Source organism: Podarcis raffonei, chromosome 15 (assembly GCF_027172205.1).
Source record: "Podarcis raffonei isolate rPodRaf1 chromosome 15, rPodRaf1.pri, whole genome shotgun sequence".
NCBI classification, from domain to species: Eukaryota; Metazoa; Chordata; class Lepidosauria; order Squamata; family Lacertidae; genus Podarcis; species Podarcis raffonei.
Genome location: NC_070616.1, coordinates 11507451 through 11521637, shown reverse-complemented (window position 1 = coordinate 11521637; position 14187 = coordinate 11507451). Strand labels below are relative to the sequence as shown.

At 45.0% G+C, this 14187-nt stretch overlaps 1 protein-coding gene across 4 annotated transcripts in view; it reads left to right on the top strand.

Annotated features, from left to right (window-relative positions):
• Nucleotides 1-14187, top strand: part of CLIP2 (CAP-Gly domain containing linker protein 2) — a 70804-nt gene that overhangs the window by 10854 nt on the left and 45763 nt on the right. For 3 of the 4 annotated variants that reach the window (XM_053366983.1, XM_053366981.1, XM_053366984.1), the window contains exon 2: nucleotides 11102-11342. In XM_053366983.1, the coding sequence (XP_053222958.1) occupies nucleotides 11216-11342 (127 nt within the window). In that variant the 5' untranslated portion in view covers nucleotides 11102-11215. Of the gene's footprint in view, nucleotides 1-5102; nucleotides 5287-11101; nucleotides 11343-14187 lie in introns of those variants that run through there. The other variant, XM_053366982.1, reaches the window with a different exon arrangement.

Genomic DNA, 14187 nt, shown 5'->3' with positions numbered 1-14187 from the left:
GACCCATGATGAGTTTTCTTTTTACTTCTTAGAAGTTATAAAGTTGGGCAGTGGCCAATCTCACACTGTATTCATTTCCTTCCATTGTTTTCTCCAAGAACCCATACCCCAAATTTTAAGAACAGCAAACCAAAAGGCAGCTACAAAGAATTACCTGCCATTTCTGGCCATACTGCAATTGCTTATATCTTTTCTTTTGCGTTCCTCACCTGTAAAAATAGGACGATTAAAGGATTGGCTTTTCAGCTTCTAGCAAATATTCTAGGCTATAGTTACTCGGATGTGGATTTGTATTTGTTTATGCACATCATTTTGTGGGTTGCAGTGATTAAGGCCACATCCACAGTAGCCATTTAAAGCACTATGAAACCACTTTAAACAGGCATATCTTTCCCCAAAGAATTTTGGGACCTGTAGTTTGTTAAGGGTGCTGAGAATGCTTAGGAGACACACCGTCTCTCCCTCTGAATGGTTTCATAACCAGTCCTTCTTTCCAGGGAACTCTGGGAACTGTAGCTCTCTGAGGGGAACTCCTTGTTGTTGTTGTTGTTTAGTCGTTTAGTCGTGTCCGACTCTTCATGACCCCATGGACCAGAGCACGCCAGGCACTCCTGTCTTCCACTGCCTCCCACAGTTTGGTCAAACTCATGCTGGTAGCTTCGAGAACACTGTCCAACCATCTCGTCCTCTGTCGTCCCCTTCTCCTTGTGCCCTCCATCTTTCCAGGGAGTCTTCTCTTCTTCTCATGAGGTGGCCCAAGTATTGGAGCCTCAGCTTCAGGATCTGTCCTTCCAGTGAGCACTCAGGGCTGATTTCCTTCAGAATGGATGGGTTTGATCTTCTTGCAGTCCATGGGACTCTCAAGAGTCTCCTCCAGCACCATAATTCAAAAGCATCAATTCTTTGGCGATCAGCCTTCTTTATGGTCCAGCTCTCACTTCCATACAGGGGAATAGGGGCCTCCTAACAACTCTTAACAAAATACAGTTCCCAGGATTTTTTAGGCAAAGCCATGTCCATTTAAGCAGTATAGCTTTGAACCTGTAGTCTTAAGTGGTGCTTCACCGTTCTGCATTTCTTTCAGTGCCCCAAGCCATTACCTTGTTTCTATGTCTGGCTGATGGATCTTGAGTTAGATCCATAAACCTCAAGTCTGCCCATTTCTCTCTTCCAGTCCCTGGAACCTCACAGGCTTGTGGCCTGAAAGACAGAGCCTGAGGGATTTCCATGTTGGCCCGTTGCAGCAAAACCAGAAAAGATAAGATTTATTGTGGTATCGACTTTCTTGGAGTAGCGCCCGTTTTGTCAGGTGTGCTGTGCTTCTTCCTTAGCTGACTGATTTATAAAGACAAATGTCACCAGTAGCAGAATGTCCAGGATGCCAGCCAGCCAGCCATTCCATGCCCTATCTCAGGATACTTCATTCCATTCCTCCTAGTTTTTTGTCCCACTGTCCCAGCCACCCACCCCAGCTAACCGTCATGCTGTGACCAGTCAGCATACTCAGTCTTCATGGGCTCTTTGGGGGATTTTCTCCCCCTAAAGATTTCCCTGCACTTCTGCAGGCTTTGAGTTTAGCTGGGTGTGCTGATCTCCTCCTTCTTGTACATGGAAGGGACCTTTTTAGCTGCTCAGAGAATAAGTTTGCTATTAGCACGTAAGATCTAATATCTAAGCTAGGTAATAACAACTATTATGCAATTGCAGCTGTATAGAACACAAATACCGTGTTCCTAGTTCTGCTTTTGCTAACTTAATACATATTTAAAGAAAGAGAGAGAGAGAGAGAACCTGGGTTGAGGTTGAGTTAATTGACAACAACATCTTGCAGTTGCCCCATTGGCTACCTGCACTGATCCTCATTCTTTCTAGGCACCGTGTCATCCTGGCTTGTCATGCAGATGCAAAGCTTATTCCATTTGCTTCAAATTCAGAACTATGACAGTTGCATAACACCAAAGGGCATCAAAGTTTCTTATCTCCTTTGAACACGTCAAACAAAATTTTGAATCTGCAAGCGCCTCTTCCTTTCAGAAGATGTTACCGTCTTCTACTTGGCGTAATGAGGTCTCCTTTGAAAGCAAAGGGCTCAACAGTTTCATCAGTGGAAAATGCTGTCCTGCCCAGGGTGCAGAGGATTGAAAAATGTTGCTTATTCATGCAGAGACTGAAGTCAGATTCCCCATTTCCCAAACAGAGGAATTTTCTGCTTGTTTGTTTTTAAGCAGGGGATGGGGAAATTGCCACCTTCCATCTGTTTTAGGATCACAGATCCCATCATCCCTGCATATTGGCCATCCTGGCTGGGGCTGATGGGAGTTGGAGACTGACGCCATCCAGAGGGCTATAGGTTCCTCACTCCATTTTCAATTCTGCCTTGTTCCGTTGCTGCAGTGCTTTGCAGTAGCTTTAGAAATTTTCCTTGCCTGGGTAAGGACCTTAGCTCAGTGGCAGATCCTCTGCTTTGCATGCAGGATGTCAAGAAGTGAGCTGGCAGTAAATCACACTGTTCAAAGTTGAGGTTAACTCTTTATTAGCAAGAGCACGTCCTGCACAGACCTGGTGGAATGTCAGGCATAATGAACACTGCAGCTCATCCCTGCTAGGTCTTGCCCCATGAATCAGTTGCCGAGACTGAAAGTCCCCACCTCCCCACAGCCATCTAGGTCCCCTCCTCTCCAGGGATTTCCCCCAAGCAATCAGAAACTGTGCCTACATACAGCCTGCCACTACTCCGCCCTTTTCATGCCTCTTCTGGTTCTGGGAGACAGTGGGAAGGGGAGCTTGTCGCGGCAGGAGGCAGAGACACTTGTGACTCTTCACCAGCCTGACTCATCTCTACCTCTTGGCCTCTCTCCTCCAAACCTCCTGCTTCAGCGTCTACCTCTGACTCTGGAATCTCTCTGCCAGCTCCTGTTACCTCCTCAGCTTCCCACACACCCTCTTCCCAGTTTTCTCCCTCTGTCCCCTCATTGTCGTTCCACTCCCCCCAGCAGTGGCGTGCGGTGCAATATTCCACAGGGGAACAGTTGGGGCCAGAGGTGCTAGCTTACAAGGGGCGGGGGGGTTGATGTCATGTGTGTAATGTTGCGACGTCACACACGTGAGCTTCGCGCCTCCCTCCCGAAGCTGGGCAGAAGCTTCCTGGGCTTTGGGAAGGAGACATCAGGGAAACATTTAGGGAGTTAGCATAGTCCCTTTAGTCCAGTGGCCACACGCCACTGCTTCCAGGCTCTGAGCCTTCTTCCCTTGGGGATTCCTTTGCATCCAGCAGGAGATGCAGGAGGTCCCAGTCTCAATCCCCAGCATCCCTAGGTAGGGCTGGGAATGTCCCCTGCCCGAAAGCCTAGACAGCAGCTGCCAGTCAGTGCAGACAGTCCTAAGCTAGGTGGACCAATGAGCTAACTTGGGTGCCCTGTGTTCCCAAACCCTGAAAGCTGCAGTTAGCGCTCATAAACTCCACTTGTCTTCATTATCCTGGCACAGTTCCCATTGCACATTAAACCCTGAGGCAGCCTGTTCTACTGCGCAACTAGCTTGTGTCATTAGGAAGTTCCTCCTAACGTTTCACCAAGATCTTCTTCCCCGCAATTTCCAGCTGCTGGGAGAGGCCACAGAGAGCAAGTCTGCTCCTGCATGACAGTCCGTCAGATGTTTGGAGGCAGCTATCATGGCACTCCCTTTATCTTATCTTCCCCAAGCATTCATGGGCCTTTTCTTGTCCTGATCTTCCTTCCAGCAGTGCTTTTCTGCACACAAAGCCGCAGAAGAAAAAGTGCAGAGTAATCCTCTGGAGAACTTGGTGGTGCTGTTTTGAGCCTGTATGCACTACACATTTAAAGCAGCATCGTGCCCCTTTAAACAGCCACGGCTTCCTGCAGAGAATCTTGGGAACTGTGGTTTGTTCAAACTACAGTTCCCAGGATTCTCTGCAGGAAGCCATGGCTGTTAGGAGGCCCCCATTCCCCTCAGAGAGCTTCAATTCCCAGAGTTCCCTGGGAAGAGGGATTGACTATTAAACTAGTTGTGTTTGGAGAACAGGAGCCTCCCATCAACTTTCAACAACCTTATCAAACCATGCTTCCCAGGATTCTTTGCAAGAAGCCATGACCATTTAAAGTGGTACAATACTATTTTAATGTCGCAAATGTTGGTGCCTTAGTAAGCACCCTTTTCCTTCCACATTTCCGCAAGTAAAGCAAGGTAGAGACTTAAAAAAAATTAAATGAAAGCTAAGCTTTCAAGGAGCCGTCCTGGAATATCTTGGAGGGGAGCAGGGTTACCACATAGGACCCGCTTCATGTGACTACAGCCCTGGCTAACAAACAATTTGAGGAATCTGATTTTCAAACTTGTTTCCTGGAAAAAGTGTTATAACATTGAGGGTAAGGTTATTTGTTGTTGTTGTTTTGCCTTCTGCAGACTGTATACAGTACATGCTAGGAAGAAGAATTCTGGGTGCTGTAGTTTGTTAAAGGCTGCTAGGAATTATAGCTCTGTGAGGGGTAAGTTACAGTGCCCAGAAATCTTTGAAGGGGGTGGGGAAAATATGCTTAAAGATATATAGCGTGTGCTGGAGGAAGCAGTCTCTGCCCCAAGTGGCCTACAGTCTCTCATTCAACATGGGGAATTCAGCTGAAGGAAATTAACTCATGTGCTGTTATTTTTAAAGTCTTGTTTTTTATATATATATAAATCACTATTGTGGATGCAGACTCTGGATTTCTGAACCTCTTTAAAACCAGCAGATAGCCTTGTATCAGTAGCGTTGCCCATTTTGCAAAATGGCATTGGGACTTAGTAGATTACTCTTTTCCACATCGGTCTCTCTCCTCCCCGCAGTCAGTGAGTGTGTTTGCGGCACTGTTGAGAGCAATTTTTCCCCTCCAAAGGGTTTTTAGAAAGCTAGAATTCCTCCCTGAGCAAGTCTGTGCAAAAGTGCCTTTTATTGCCCAAAGCCCTTCTGCAGCTACTTTGACATTGTCTCATGCTATCCCACTTCCTGTTTAAGAAAGAGAGAGGGAGGGTGGGGGAAAGAGAGAGAGAGAGAGAGAGAGAGAGAGAGAGAGAGAGAGAAGAGAAGAGAAAGGGGTGGGAGTGGAGAATCCATTCCTCTTGCAGACACATCCCAAACTAATCTGCAGTGAATCACACAGCTGGTTCCCTGCCAAAGTGCACAGAGCCGAAGGGGCAGAGGAGGAGCAACTGCCCGAGAGAGTACATTTCTTTCGGGATTCTGGAGCCATTGACTTAATGCACAAATGCACAGGAACCTCCGCACACGAGGTAAGCAGACCGAGCCTCTCCGGCTTTCCCGAATAACGGGCAGGAGCTCTGAAGGAGAACTGACCGTGTCCCTTTCGCATTCCAAAATCTCCTGCTTTTTCCAGAGGAGTTCAGACATCTCCTGGCAAGTTGTCCCGAAGTTCTGGCGTCTGTTCAGGGACAATTTGCTGCCTCAGAACCTGGCACCCTCTTGCCGGCATCCTGTTGTAAGAGTTGAAGAGTTAAGCCAATTCCCCCCCCCCCCTACGTCTCTGTCTTTGTTTCAGTCTTAGAAGCAGCTCTGTTGGGGAGGTAAGTGGAGGGGGGGGTCACTTTGAGTTCCGCTCATTTTGTCTTGCGTCTGTGCCGTGACCCAGAGTTAACTCAATGGTGTTTCTGGCTTTGAGACATGAGGGAATGGCTCCTGGCTTGGGCGACTTTAGGAGGGGGCCTGATATATTCATGGAGAATAAATGGCTACCATTTTTTATCTTTATTATACAATATTTACTCAAATCTGACGTTCACCTTTCTTGGCCAAATCACGTTGCAAAAATTAAGGTGTGCATTAGATTCGATGGCACATTTACATTCACCAGCAGATACTTTTTTTGGTTTCTAGGTTCTGAAAATTGAGGTGCGCATTAGATTCGATGGTGCATTAGACTTGAGTAAATATGGTACTTATGTATCCTGCATTTTCCTCCCAAGGTGCTCATGGTCCTCTTCTTCCCCATTTTATCCTCACAACAACCATGTGAGGTAGGTTAGGCTGAGAGATGGTGGTTGTGCTTCGTGGCTGAGTGGGGATTTGAACTCTGGTCTCCCAGGGCCTAGTAACCAGCTCTGTAACCACTAGGCAAGATTGATATGGTATGTCCTTCCAGTCCTTCTGAATAAAGGGCCAGTTTGAAGAGGAACAACCCTGGATTTATAGGGCCTGTCGCTTTGGCCTGGCTTCTGCAAGGAGTCCATGCGAAACAGGTCCCATCCACACTGTACATTAAAAGCATGTGACTTTCACTTAATCATGGGAACTCTAGTTTAAGCGTATTGTGAATTGTAGCTCTTTGAGCGGGTGAACTACAGTTCCCAGGATCCTCTGGGGGAAGCTGTATGCATTGACTGTATGGTGTGCATGTGCCAAAAGTTTTTCGAGAGAGGTTTTAAATTGTCGATTTGATGCTCTGACTTGATCCTCGGTTTTATTTACTGGTTGGGAATTTTTATCCTTTAATTGCTTGGTGGTTGTTTTTAATCCTTGATTCTGGTTTTTGGCTTACTGTGTGCACACACAGAGTTTCCAATGCATTATACCCAGTGCTATTCCTTCTCAGAGTAGACACATTGGAATAGTGGACATGACGTAACTTAGAATCGCAGAATTGTAGAGCTGGAATAGGGTCCCAAGGCTCATCTAATCCGACCCTCTGAAATGCAGGAATCACAGCTAAATAATCCATGACAGATAACCATCCAACCTCTGCTTAAAAACCTCCTATGAAGGACAGTCCACAACCTTCCAAGAGAGACTGTTCCACTGATGAACAGCTCTTACCATCAGAAAGTTCTTCCTAATGTTTAACCACAATCTCATTTCTTATTATTTGAACTGCCTGGCTTGGGTCTTCCCCTCTGGAGCAGCAGAAAGTATGCTTCGTCTATCTTCCATGTGACAGCCCTTCAGATATTTGAAGATGGCTGTCATATCACCTCTCAGTCTTCTCTTCTCAACCGTTCCTCATAAGGCTTAGTTGCCAGACCCTTGATCATCTTGGTCACCTTCCTCTGCACACGTTCCAGCTAATCAATATCCTTAAATTCTGGTGCCCCAAACTCTGCACAGTCCTCCAGGTATGGTCTGAACAAGGCAGAACAGAGTGGGACTATTACTTCCCTTGACCAGGACGCTATACTTCTGTTGTTGCAGCCTATAGTAGCAATTATTATTATTAGACATAAAGCATATATAAAAACATAACAAAACGTTAAACATTAAAAGCTTCCCTATGCAGGGCTGCCTTCAGATAACAGCCACCACCACGACAACAATTTCATTATTTATACCCCGCCCACTCTGGGCAAGTTCCAGCACATATTAAAACGTCAAACATTAAAAACTTCCCGAAACAGATGTCTCTGAAAGGTTGTACAGTCACTTATCTCCTTGACATCGGATGGGAGGGTGTTCCACAGGGTGGGCACCACTAGCAAGAAGGCCTTTTCTGCTGCATAAGACCCCTAGATCCTTTCCCCATGTACTACTAGTAAGCCAGGGGGCCTCCATCCTATATTTGTGCATCTGGTTCTTCCTGCCTAAGTGCAGAACATTACATTTGTCCCCACTGAAGTTCATGTTGTTAGTTTTGGCCCAGTTCTCCATTCTGTTAAGGTCATCTTGAATCCCAATTCTGTCTTCTAAGATAGTGGTTCTCAAAGAGTTGGCAGGAGAGTGTGGTGGGAAGATTCAAGGACAATCAAATCAACATATGAACATTTCAGTATTGTATTGTATTGTATATACCATATTTACTTGAGTCTAATGCACCATCGACCCTTGAAACCAAAAAAAGTATTTGCTGGCAAATGTAAATGTGCCATTGAATCTAATGCACACCTGAATTTTCGTAACATAATTTGGCCAAAAAAGTTGAGCATTAGATCCGAGTAAATACAGTATATATTTTTTAATTTGCAGAATATTGATAGATAGCTTTTCAAAATGAGAGGATGAGAATTGGCTGTTCTTCTACAGTTGTTCACAACATACTGTTGTGAACAGCGATTTTCAACTCTGACAAATATGAAAGACCAGAAAAGAGAAAGGCTTCTTTGTGTTGATGAGGAGATGACAGTTTGTTTGTCTCAAATTAGACCTAATATAAATGAGATTACCCAGCAAAAGCAAGCTCACTCTAATTGAATTTGTATACAGTACATACTTAAGAGTCCTGTTTATAATTATATTTTGGGAATGATGCATGTTTTTATGTAGCTGCACTGGATGTCCCATGATCATATTATAAAGTAGTTGTGTTCTGTGATATAAATCACCACTAGGAGTTGTTTTTTTCTTTTTCCAATGTATGTATTATCAGTAAAAAAATTTGTTGTGGCATGAGCAAGTTTCTATTCTGAAAGTGTGGCCTTTAGAAAGAAGTTTGAGAACCACTGCTCAAAGGGATTAGCTACCCCTGCCAGTAGCTTCATGGAACCATTAATTTCAGTATGTCTACTCTGAGTAAAATGTAGCTGCAGAAACCCAGCATTTGCAGATGTGACTTGTTGGATATCAAGTGTCATATAAGTTGTGCTTTGCAAAACCCTTTTGGCCATAAGCGGGGGAAGTTTGACCTGACCAAATTAAAGTCTTGCCTTTTGTACGGTTCTTGGGGAAACGTCTCCGCAACAGTCCAGCCCAGAGATGGGGAACTCGTGGTCCTCCCAGATATTGTTGGGCTACAACTCCCATCATCCCTGACCATTGGCCTTGCCGACTGGGCCTGATGGGAACTGGAGGACCACACAGGATCCCTATCCTTCTTTTGCCTTGTTCTGGTGCACGAACCTGGGGTTAACAAAGTCAATATTTTTAAAGGACCATAAAAGCAGGAATGGCAGTAGCTGAGAGACAGGAAGTAATTAAGGCATGAGTCGGGGATTTTGGCGTAAGCTGAGCTGGTGGGGGAGACTTTTGGCAGCGTTTCACTTAGTAGCGGCTGACGTAGGGGGGTGGGGAGCTGTTTGCCAGGCCAGATTGAGAGAATCCCGACACAGTTTGTCCTTAATGCATGTTGCTCTGAGAAGTCCCGAGCATAGCAGGACACAGGATTCGACTGCCTTTGGATGAGAGAGCCACAGAGATGCATGGTGTTTTCTGGGAAATCTCCTTTGCGTGCTAAAGTAGAAGTGGAACAGCATAGGAGTCAGTCCTACTCCTAAATTGGGTGGTAGGGTCTCAGAAGCTCTGCGTCGGCTTCCTAAAGAGTACATGTTTGTGTCCTGGTGGCCAGTGAGCTTCTGGGCCCAATTCAAAGCGCTGGTTTTGACCCATAAATCTTATGCAGCTCGAGACTGCCTCTTCCCACATGAACCAACCCCCGACCTTGCTATTGTCATCAGTTTAGAGGACACAAGAACAGGCCTTTTCAATAGTGGCTCACCTGGTACCATCATTAGAAAGCTTTAGGCGCCAGGCCCAAACATTTCTTTTTCGCCAGACTTTTTAATCATCTGTGGCCTCCTTGAGTGTGTGTGGGGGGGGGGAAGGATGTTTTAATCCCACCTTTTAAAAATGTGGGTGCTTTTTAGATTTGCCTATGATGGTTTTAACATGTGTGTTTTTATTTATTGTTGCAAGTTGCTTTGGGTTGCGTTGGCAAAAAGAGAGAGCGACAAATAAGTAGAACAAATAAGTACAGACTCCAAGGCTGTGCCTCAGTGTCTAGCTAGAAACTCCCCAAAGCACGCTCCTCGTTCCAATTTTATGGAGATTGTCTCCATCTTCTACTGTTCTTAAGGCATTGCCTTCTATGGATTTTCCCCAAATCTCCTAACTATAGAATCCCATTGATCATCTCCTATTTAGCCAACTGAAAGGTAAAGGTAAAGGACCCCTGACCGTTAAGTCCAGTTGCGGTCGACTCTGGGGTTGCGGTGCTCATCTCGCTTTACTGGCAGAGGGAGCCGGCATTTGTCTGCAGACAGTTTTTCCGGGTCACGTGGCCAGCATGACTAAGCCGCTTCTGGCGAAACCAGAGCAGCACACGGAAACGCCGTTTACCTTCCCGCCGGAGTGGTACCTATATATCTACTTGCACTTTGACGTGTTTTCGAACTGCTAGGTTGGCAGGAGCAGGGACCGAGCAACAGGAGCTCACCCCGTTGTGGGGATTCGAACCGCCGACCTTCTGATTGGCAAGCACTAGGCTCTGTGGTTTAGACCACAGCGCCACCCCCAAAAGCAATTGTTGTTCAGCATCTGTAATGCTGCGTTGTTTTGGATGTAATGCCGAACTCTTGTTCATTGCTATGGGAACAAGCCCTCTGCTTCATTCGCTCCTTTCAATGCACTGCTAAATTAACTTCTGGTTTAGGCAAACCATTGTCCACCAGACTATGAAACCTGTAAACACTTGTTTGCACAAACCTCAGTTGGACGTCGTAGGAAATCTTGGTTTATCGTGATGTCAATGCGCCACTGTAAAGCCTTACGCTTGTGCTCCTCCTCTGGGGCGACTGCTTGGAGTCATTTGGAAGCTCTGGCTTCCTTTTTTGAATAACCACAGCTTGTTGGGTGGTTTTGACACCCAACCAAGTGTGGAGAACTGTAGGTTGTTTGGAACAAGCCACTTTCAAACCATGGTTTGAGAAGCTGACTTGCTTCATGCATTCCCTAACCTGATGCCTTCTAAGTGCTTTTTTTCTGGGGGGCGCAGAGGTACGCATACCCCTAAACATTTTGTGAATCTAACAGGAGAAGAAACTAATTATTTTTTAAATTTTTAGTTTCTTCTCTAGTACGGTGAATTGTCTGTTCCGTTGCTACTCCCGATGGCGGCCTCATTTCCTGTCACAGTGTTTCTGTCAATGGTGATTTTCTTGAGTCAAAATGAGAGTACCCCAAACATATTTTTTTTTAGAAAAAAAAGCGCTGCTTCTAGTTGATTTCGATGCCCATCAGTGCCAACCACAACATGGCCAGTGGTCAGGGAAGGTGGGAGCTGGAGCTATTTGACACACACTTTTATTCCACTTACAATTTTTCCTGTAGCTGGTATTTTCTTTCTCCTTCCCCTGATTTTTTCTCTTTGGGTGCCTTTCTTCTCCCCTCCAGGTCTCCAAAGATAGATGAAGGGGTCCGTTGCCTAGATGCCTGACATCGTGACACCAAGTCCTCAGCCGGCAGTTCGACCGAATCCCTTGGCTTGAGCCACGGACCTGGGCCAGCATGCTGAAACCAAGTGGACTTAAAATTCCCGGGAGGGCTGGGAAGCACTCCAGCCCCGTGGGACGCCCTGGCGGGACAGCAGCCGCCGCCACCACCTCCACCACTGCCTCCACCACCACAAAAGAAGGTAAGGAACAGCGTCTGGCCACAGCAGAAATTTGAACGGGGGATTCATGGCAGCCATGTTGGTTTTCCAACAAGAGGCATTAGGTCAGCGATGGCCAAACTTGGCCCTCCAGCTGTTTTGAGACTACAGTTCCCATCATCCGTGGCCACTTGTCCTGTTAGCCAGGGATGATGGGAGTTGTAGTCCCAAAACAGCTGGAGGGTCAAGTTTGGCCATCACTGCATTAGGTGGTCGATGAGGAAGGGACCTTTATAATGTGTCTGCGTTGTGTCCTCTCATTTTTTTATACTTCTTTAACTGAAAACATGTGATTTTATAACAGAGTGAATTTTTTTTAAAAAACAAACATAAAGGGAAAACAGTGCAATAGAAATTAAACATGCACACAGAGAAGGAACAAAACTTGGAAGCTGCATTCACAGTCCCTAGGATGAATAAAAATAATAATACAGTCATAACTTGGATCCTGAACACCATGCGAGTTGGACATTTTGGCTCCCGAACACCACAAACCCAGAAGTGAGTGTTCCGGTTTGCAAACATTCTTCGGAACCCGAATGTCTGATGTGACTTCTGTGGCTTCCGATTGGTTGCAGGAGCTTCCTGCAGCCAATTGGAAGCCGCACCTTGGTTTCCAAATGTTTTGGAAGTTGAACAGACTTCCGGAACGGATTCTGTTCGACTTTTGAGGTACCACTGTAATTTCAGATATTGGAGAGTTGTAACATTTTGTGTGTGTGTGTGACATGAAAAGGGGGGGGGGAGAAAAAATGGGGGGGAGAAATAATACCCATATACAGTACAAAAAAAACCAACAACCTTTGTAGCATAACCTTTAAAGTAATTGTGTCGTCTATAAATATCGGGATGTTCTCCTCAAGGTCATTTGATATTCTCACTTGGCACTGAAAAGTTACTAAGAATTCCAAAAAGTAGTGTACAAAATTTCACAGGAGGCATTTGAACATTGTTACCATCGTTGATATTTATACAATAAATTGGTTTATTTTTAACACACGGCGGATTTCTAACGAGGTGTTGGGTCAGTGAGTGGGGGAACTTTATAAAGCATAATCACCCTTTCCTCTCTCTTTCTCTCTCTTTGGTCTATCACCCTCTTCTCAGCCTTTTTGATCCATTGTGGTAACCTGCCAGGCCACCTCTATTTAGCCTGGGAATAGCCAGTCACCCAGTGGTGGTTAAGTAGGAATTTTGGGGAGCCATTTCTCCAGTTAGTCAATGCAATTTTAATCTGTGCTTAGTTTACTAAAATGCAATTCTTCCTCTCTTCCACAGCTCAGTCATAGTTAAACCCAGTGGGATTTACACCCAAGATTTTCAACCTTAAGAACAGGCTGCAAAAATAAATGTGCCTGAATTTTTTAATGTAGTAATGTGAGCAGGAATGAGGGATGAGGAGGAAATTGGATTCAGTTATCCTTTAATCTCCACCTTTTGAAACAATGCATGCAGCCATCCCAAGGAAAGATGTGCACACCTCTGATTTTTGAAGTGCACTTCTTCAGCCAAGTACTGGGTACAGAATAAACCACACTAGGATAGTGATAACAATGTGTGCAGAAATGCAATATAGTAGGGAAATTCGCTTTACAAAAATGTGGAGAAACTTGTCCTGAAAATGCTGATTAATTTTCATGAAGGACTTTTGAATGAAGATTCAAGACCATATAACACCGGTCTTAAAGACCTACACTGGCTCCAGTATGTTTCCGAGCACAATTCAAAGTGTTGGTGCTGACCTTTAAAGCCCTAAACGGCCTCAGCCTAGTATACCCGAAGGAGCGTCTCCACCTCCATCGTTCTGCCCGGTCACTGAGGTCCAGCTCCAAGGGCCTTCTGGCAGTTTCCTCGCTGCAAGAAGCCAAGTTACAGGGAACCAGGCAGAGGGCCTTCTCGGTAGTGGCACCCACCCTGTGGAACGCCCTCCCACCAGATGTCAAAGAGAAAAATAACTACCAAACTTTTAGAATACATCTAAAGGCAGGCCTGTTTAGGGAAGCTTTTAATGTTTAATAGGTTATTGTATTTTAGTGTTTTGTTGGAAGCCGCCCAGAGTGGCTGGGAAAACCCAGCCAGATGGGCATGGTATAAATAAATAATTAATAATAATAATAATAATAATAATAATAATAATAATAATAATTATTATTATTATTATTATTATTATTATTATTATGAAGAAGTTTGCAAATGGACTGTGGAAATGTGGAGGAACTGAACTTAAGACTGGAAAAATGGAACCGAAATGGACAGATATATTCATCCCCAACAGGAATTTAATATACTTTGAAGCGCTGTTAGCATCTAGGCTCCATCTTGGAAGATTGTTGGGTAATTTGTTTCCTGTAAAATGATCCTTTTTGTAATAACTAACTAACTAACACACACACACAACCACACTTCCAACGTACTGAATCACAAACTTGTCCCTGATTTAAGTTTCAATCCTGAATTCTTGCAGTGGAGAGGCTTTCTTTTTAAAACCTCTCTTCTTTCTCTCTCGCCCCTCCACCCCTCTCCGCCCCCTTTAAAATAGCAGTGGACACTCCGTACAATGAAAACTGTTGATCCCCAGGGCGTGAAATGAATCGTGCACAATTGGCTCTTTATTGCTTTTAACGTACAGTGCTTCTTTACAGTTTCTGGTCAAATTTTTGAAAAAAAAATGCAGCTTTTTATTGGCTGCCCAGGCTTGGCGTAAATGGATGCCTGCCAGCTGCTGAATCCACTCCTGTCTGTTGTGTGCCCTCGAAGCATCAGCAAACTCAACTGTATTTGCAAATCTATTCCCCCACCTTTTTGTGTTTTGTTTTTTTGAAAAAGC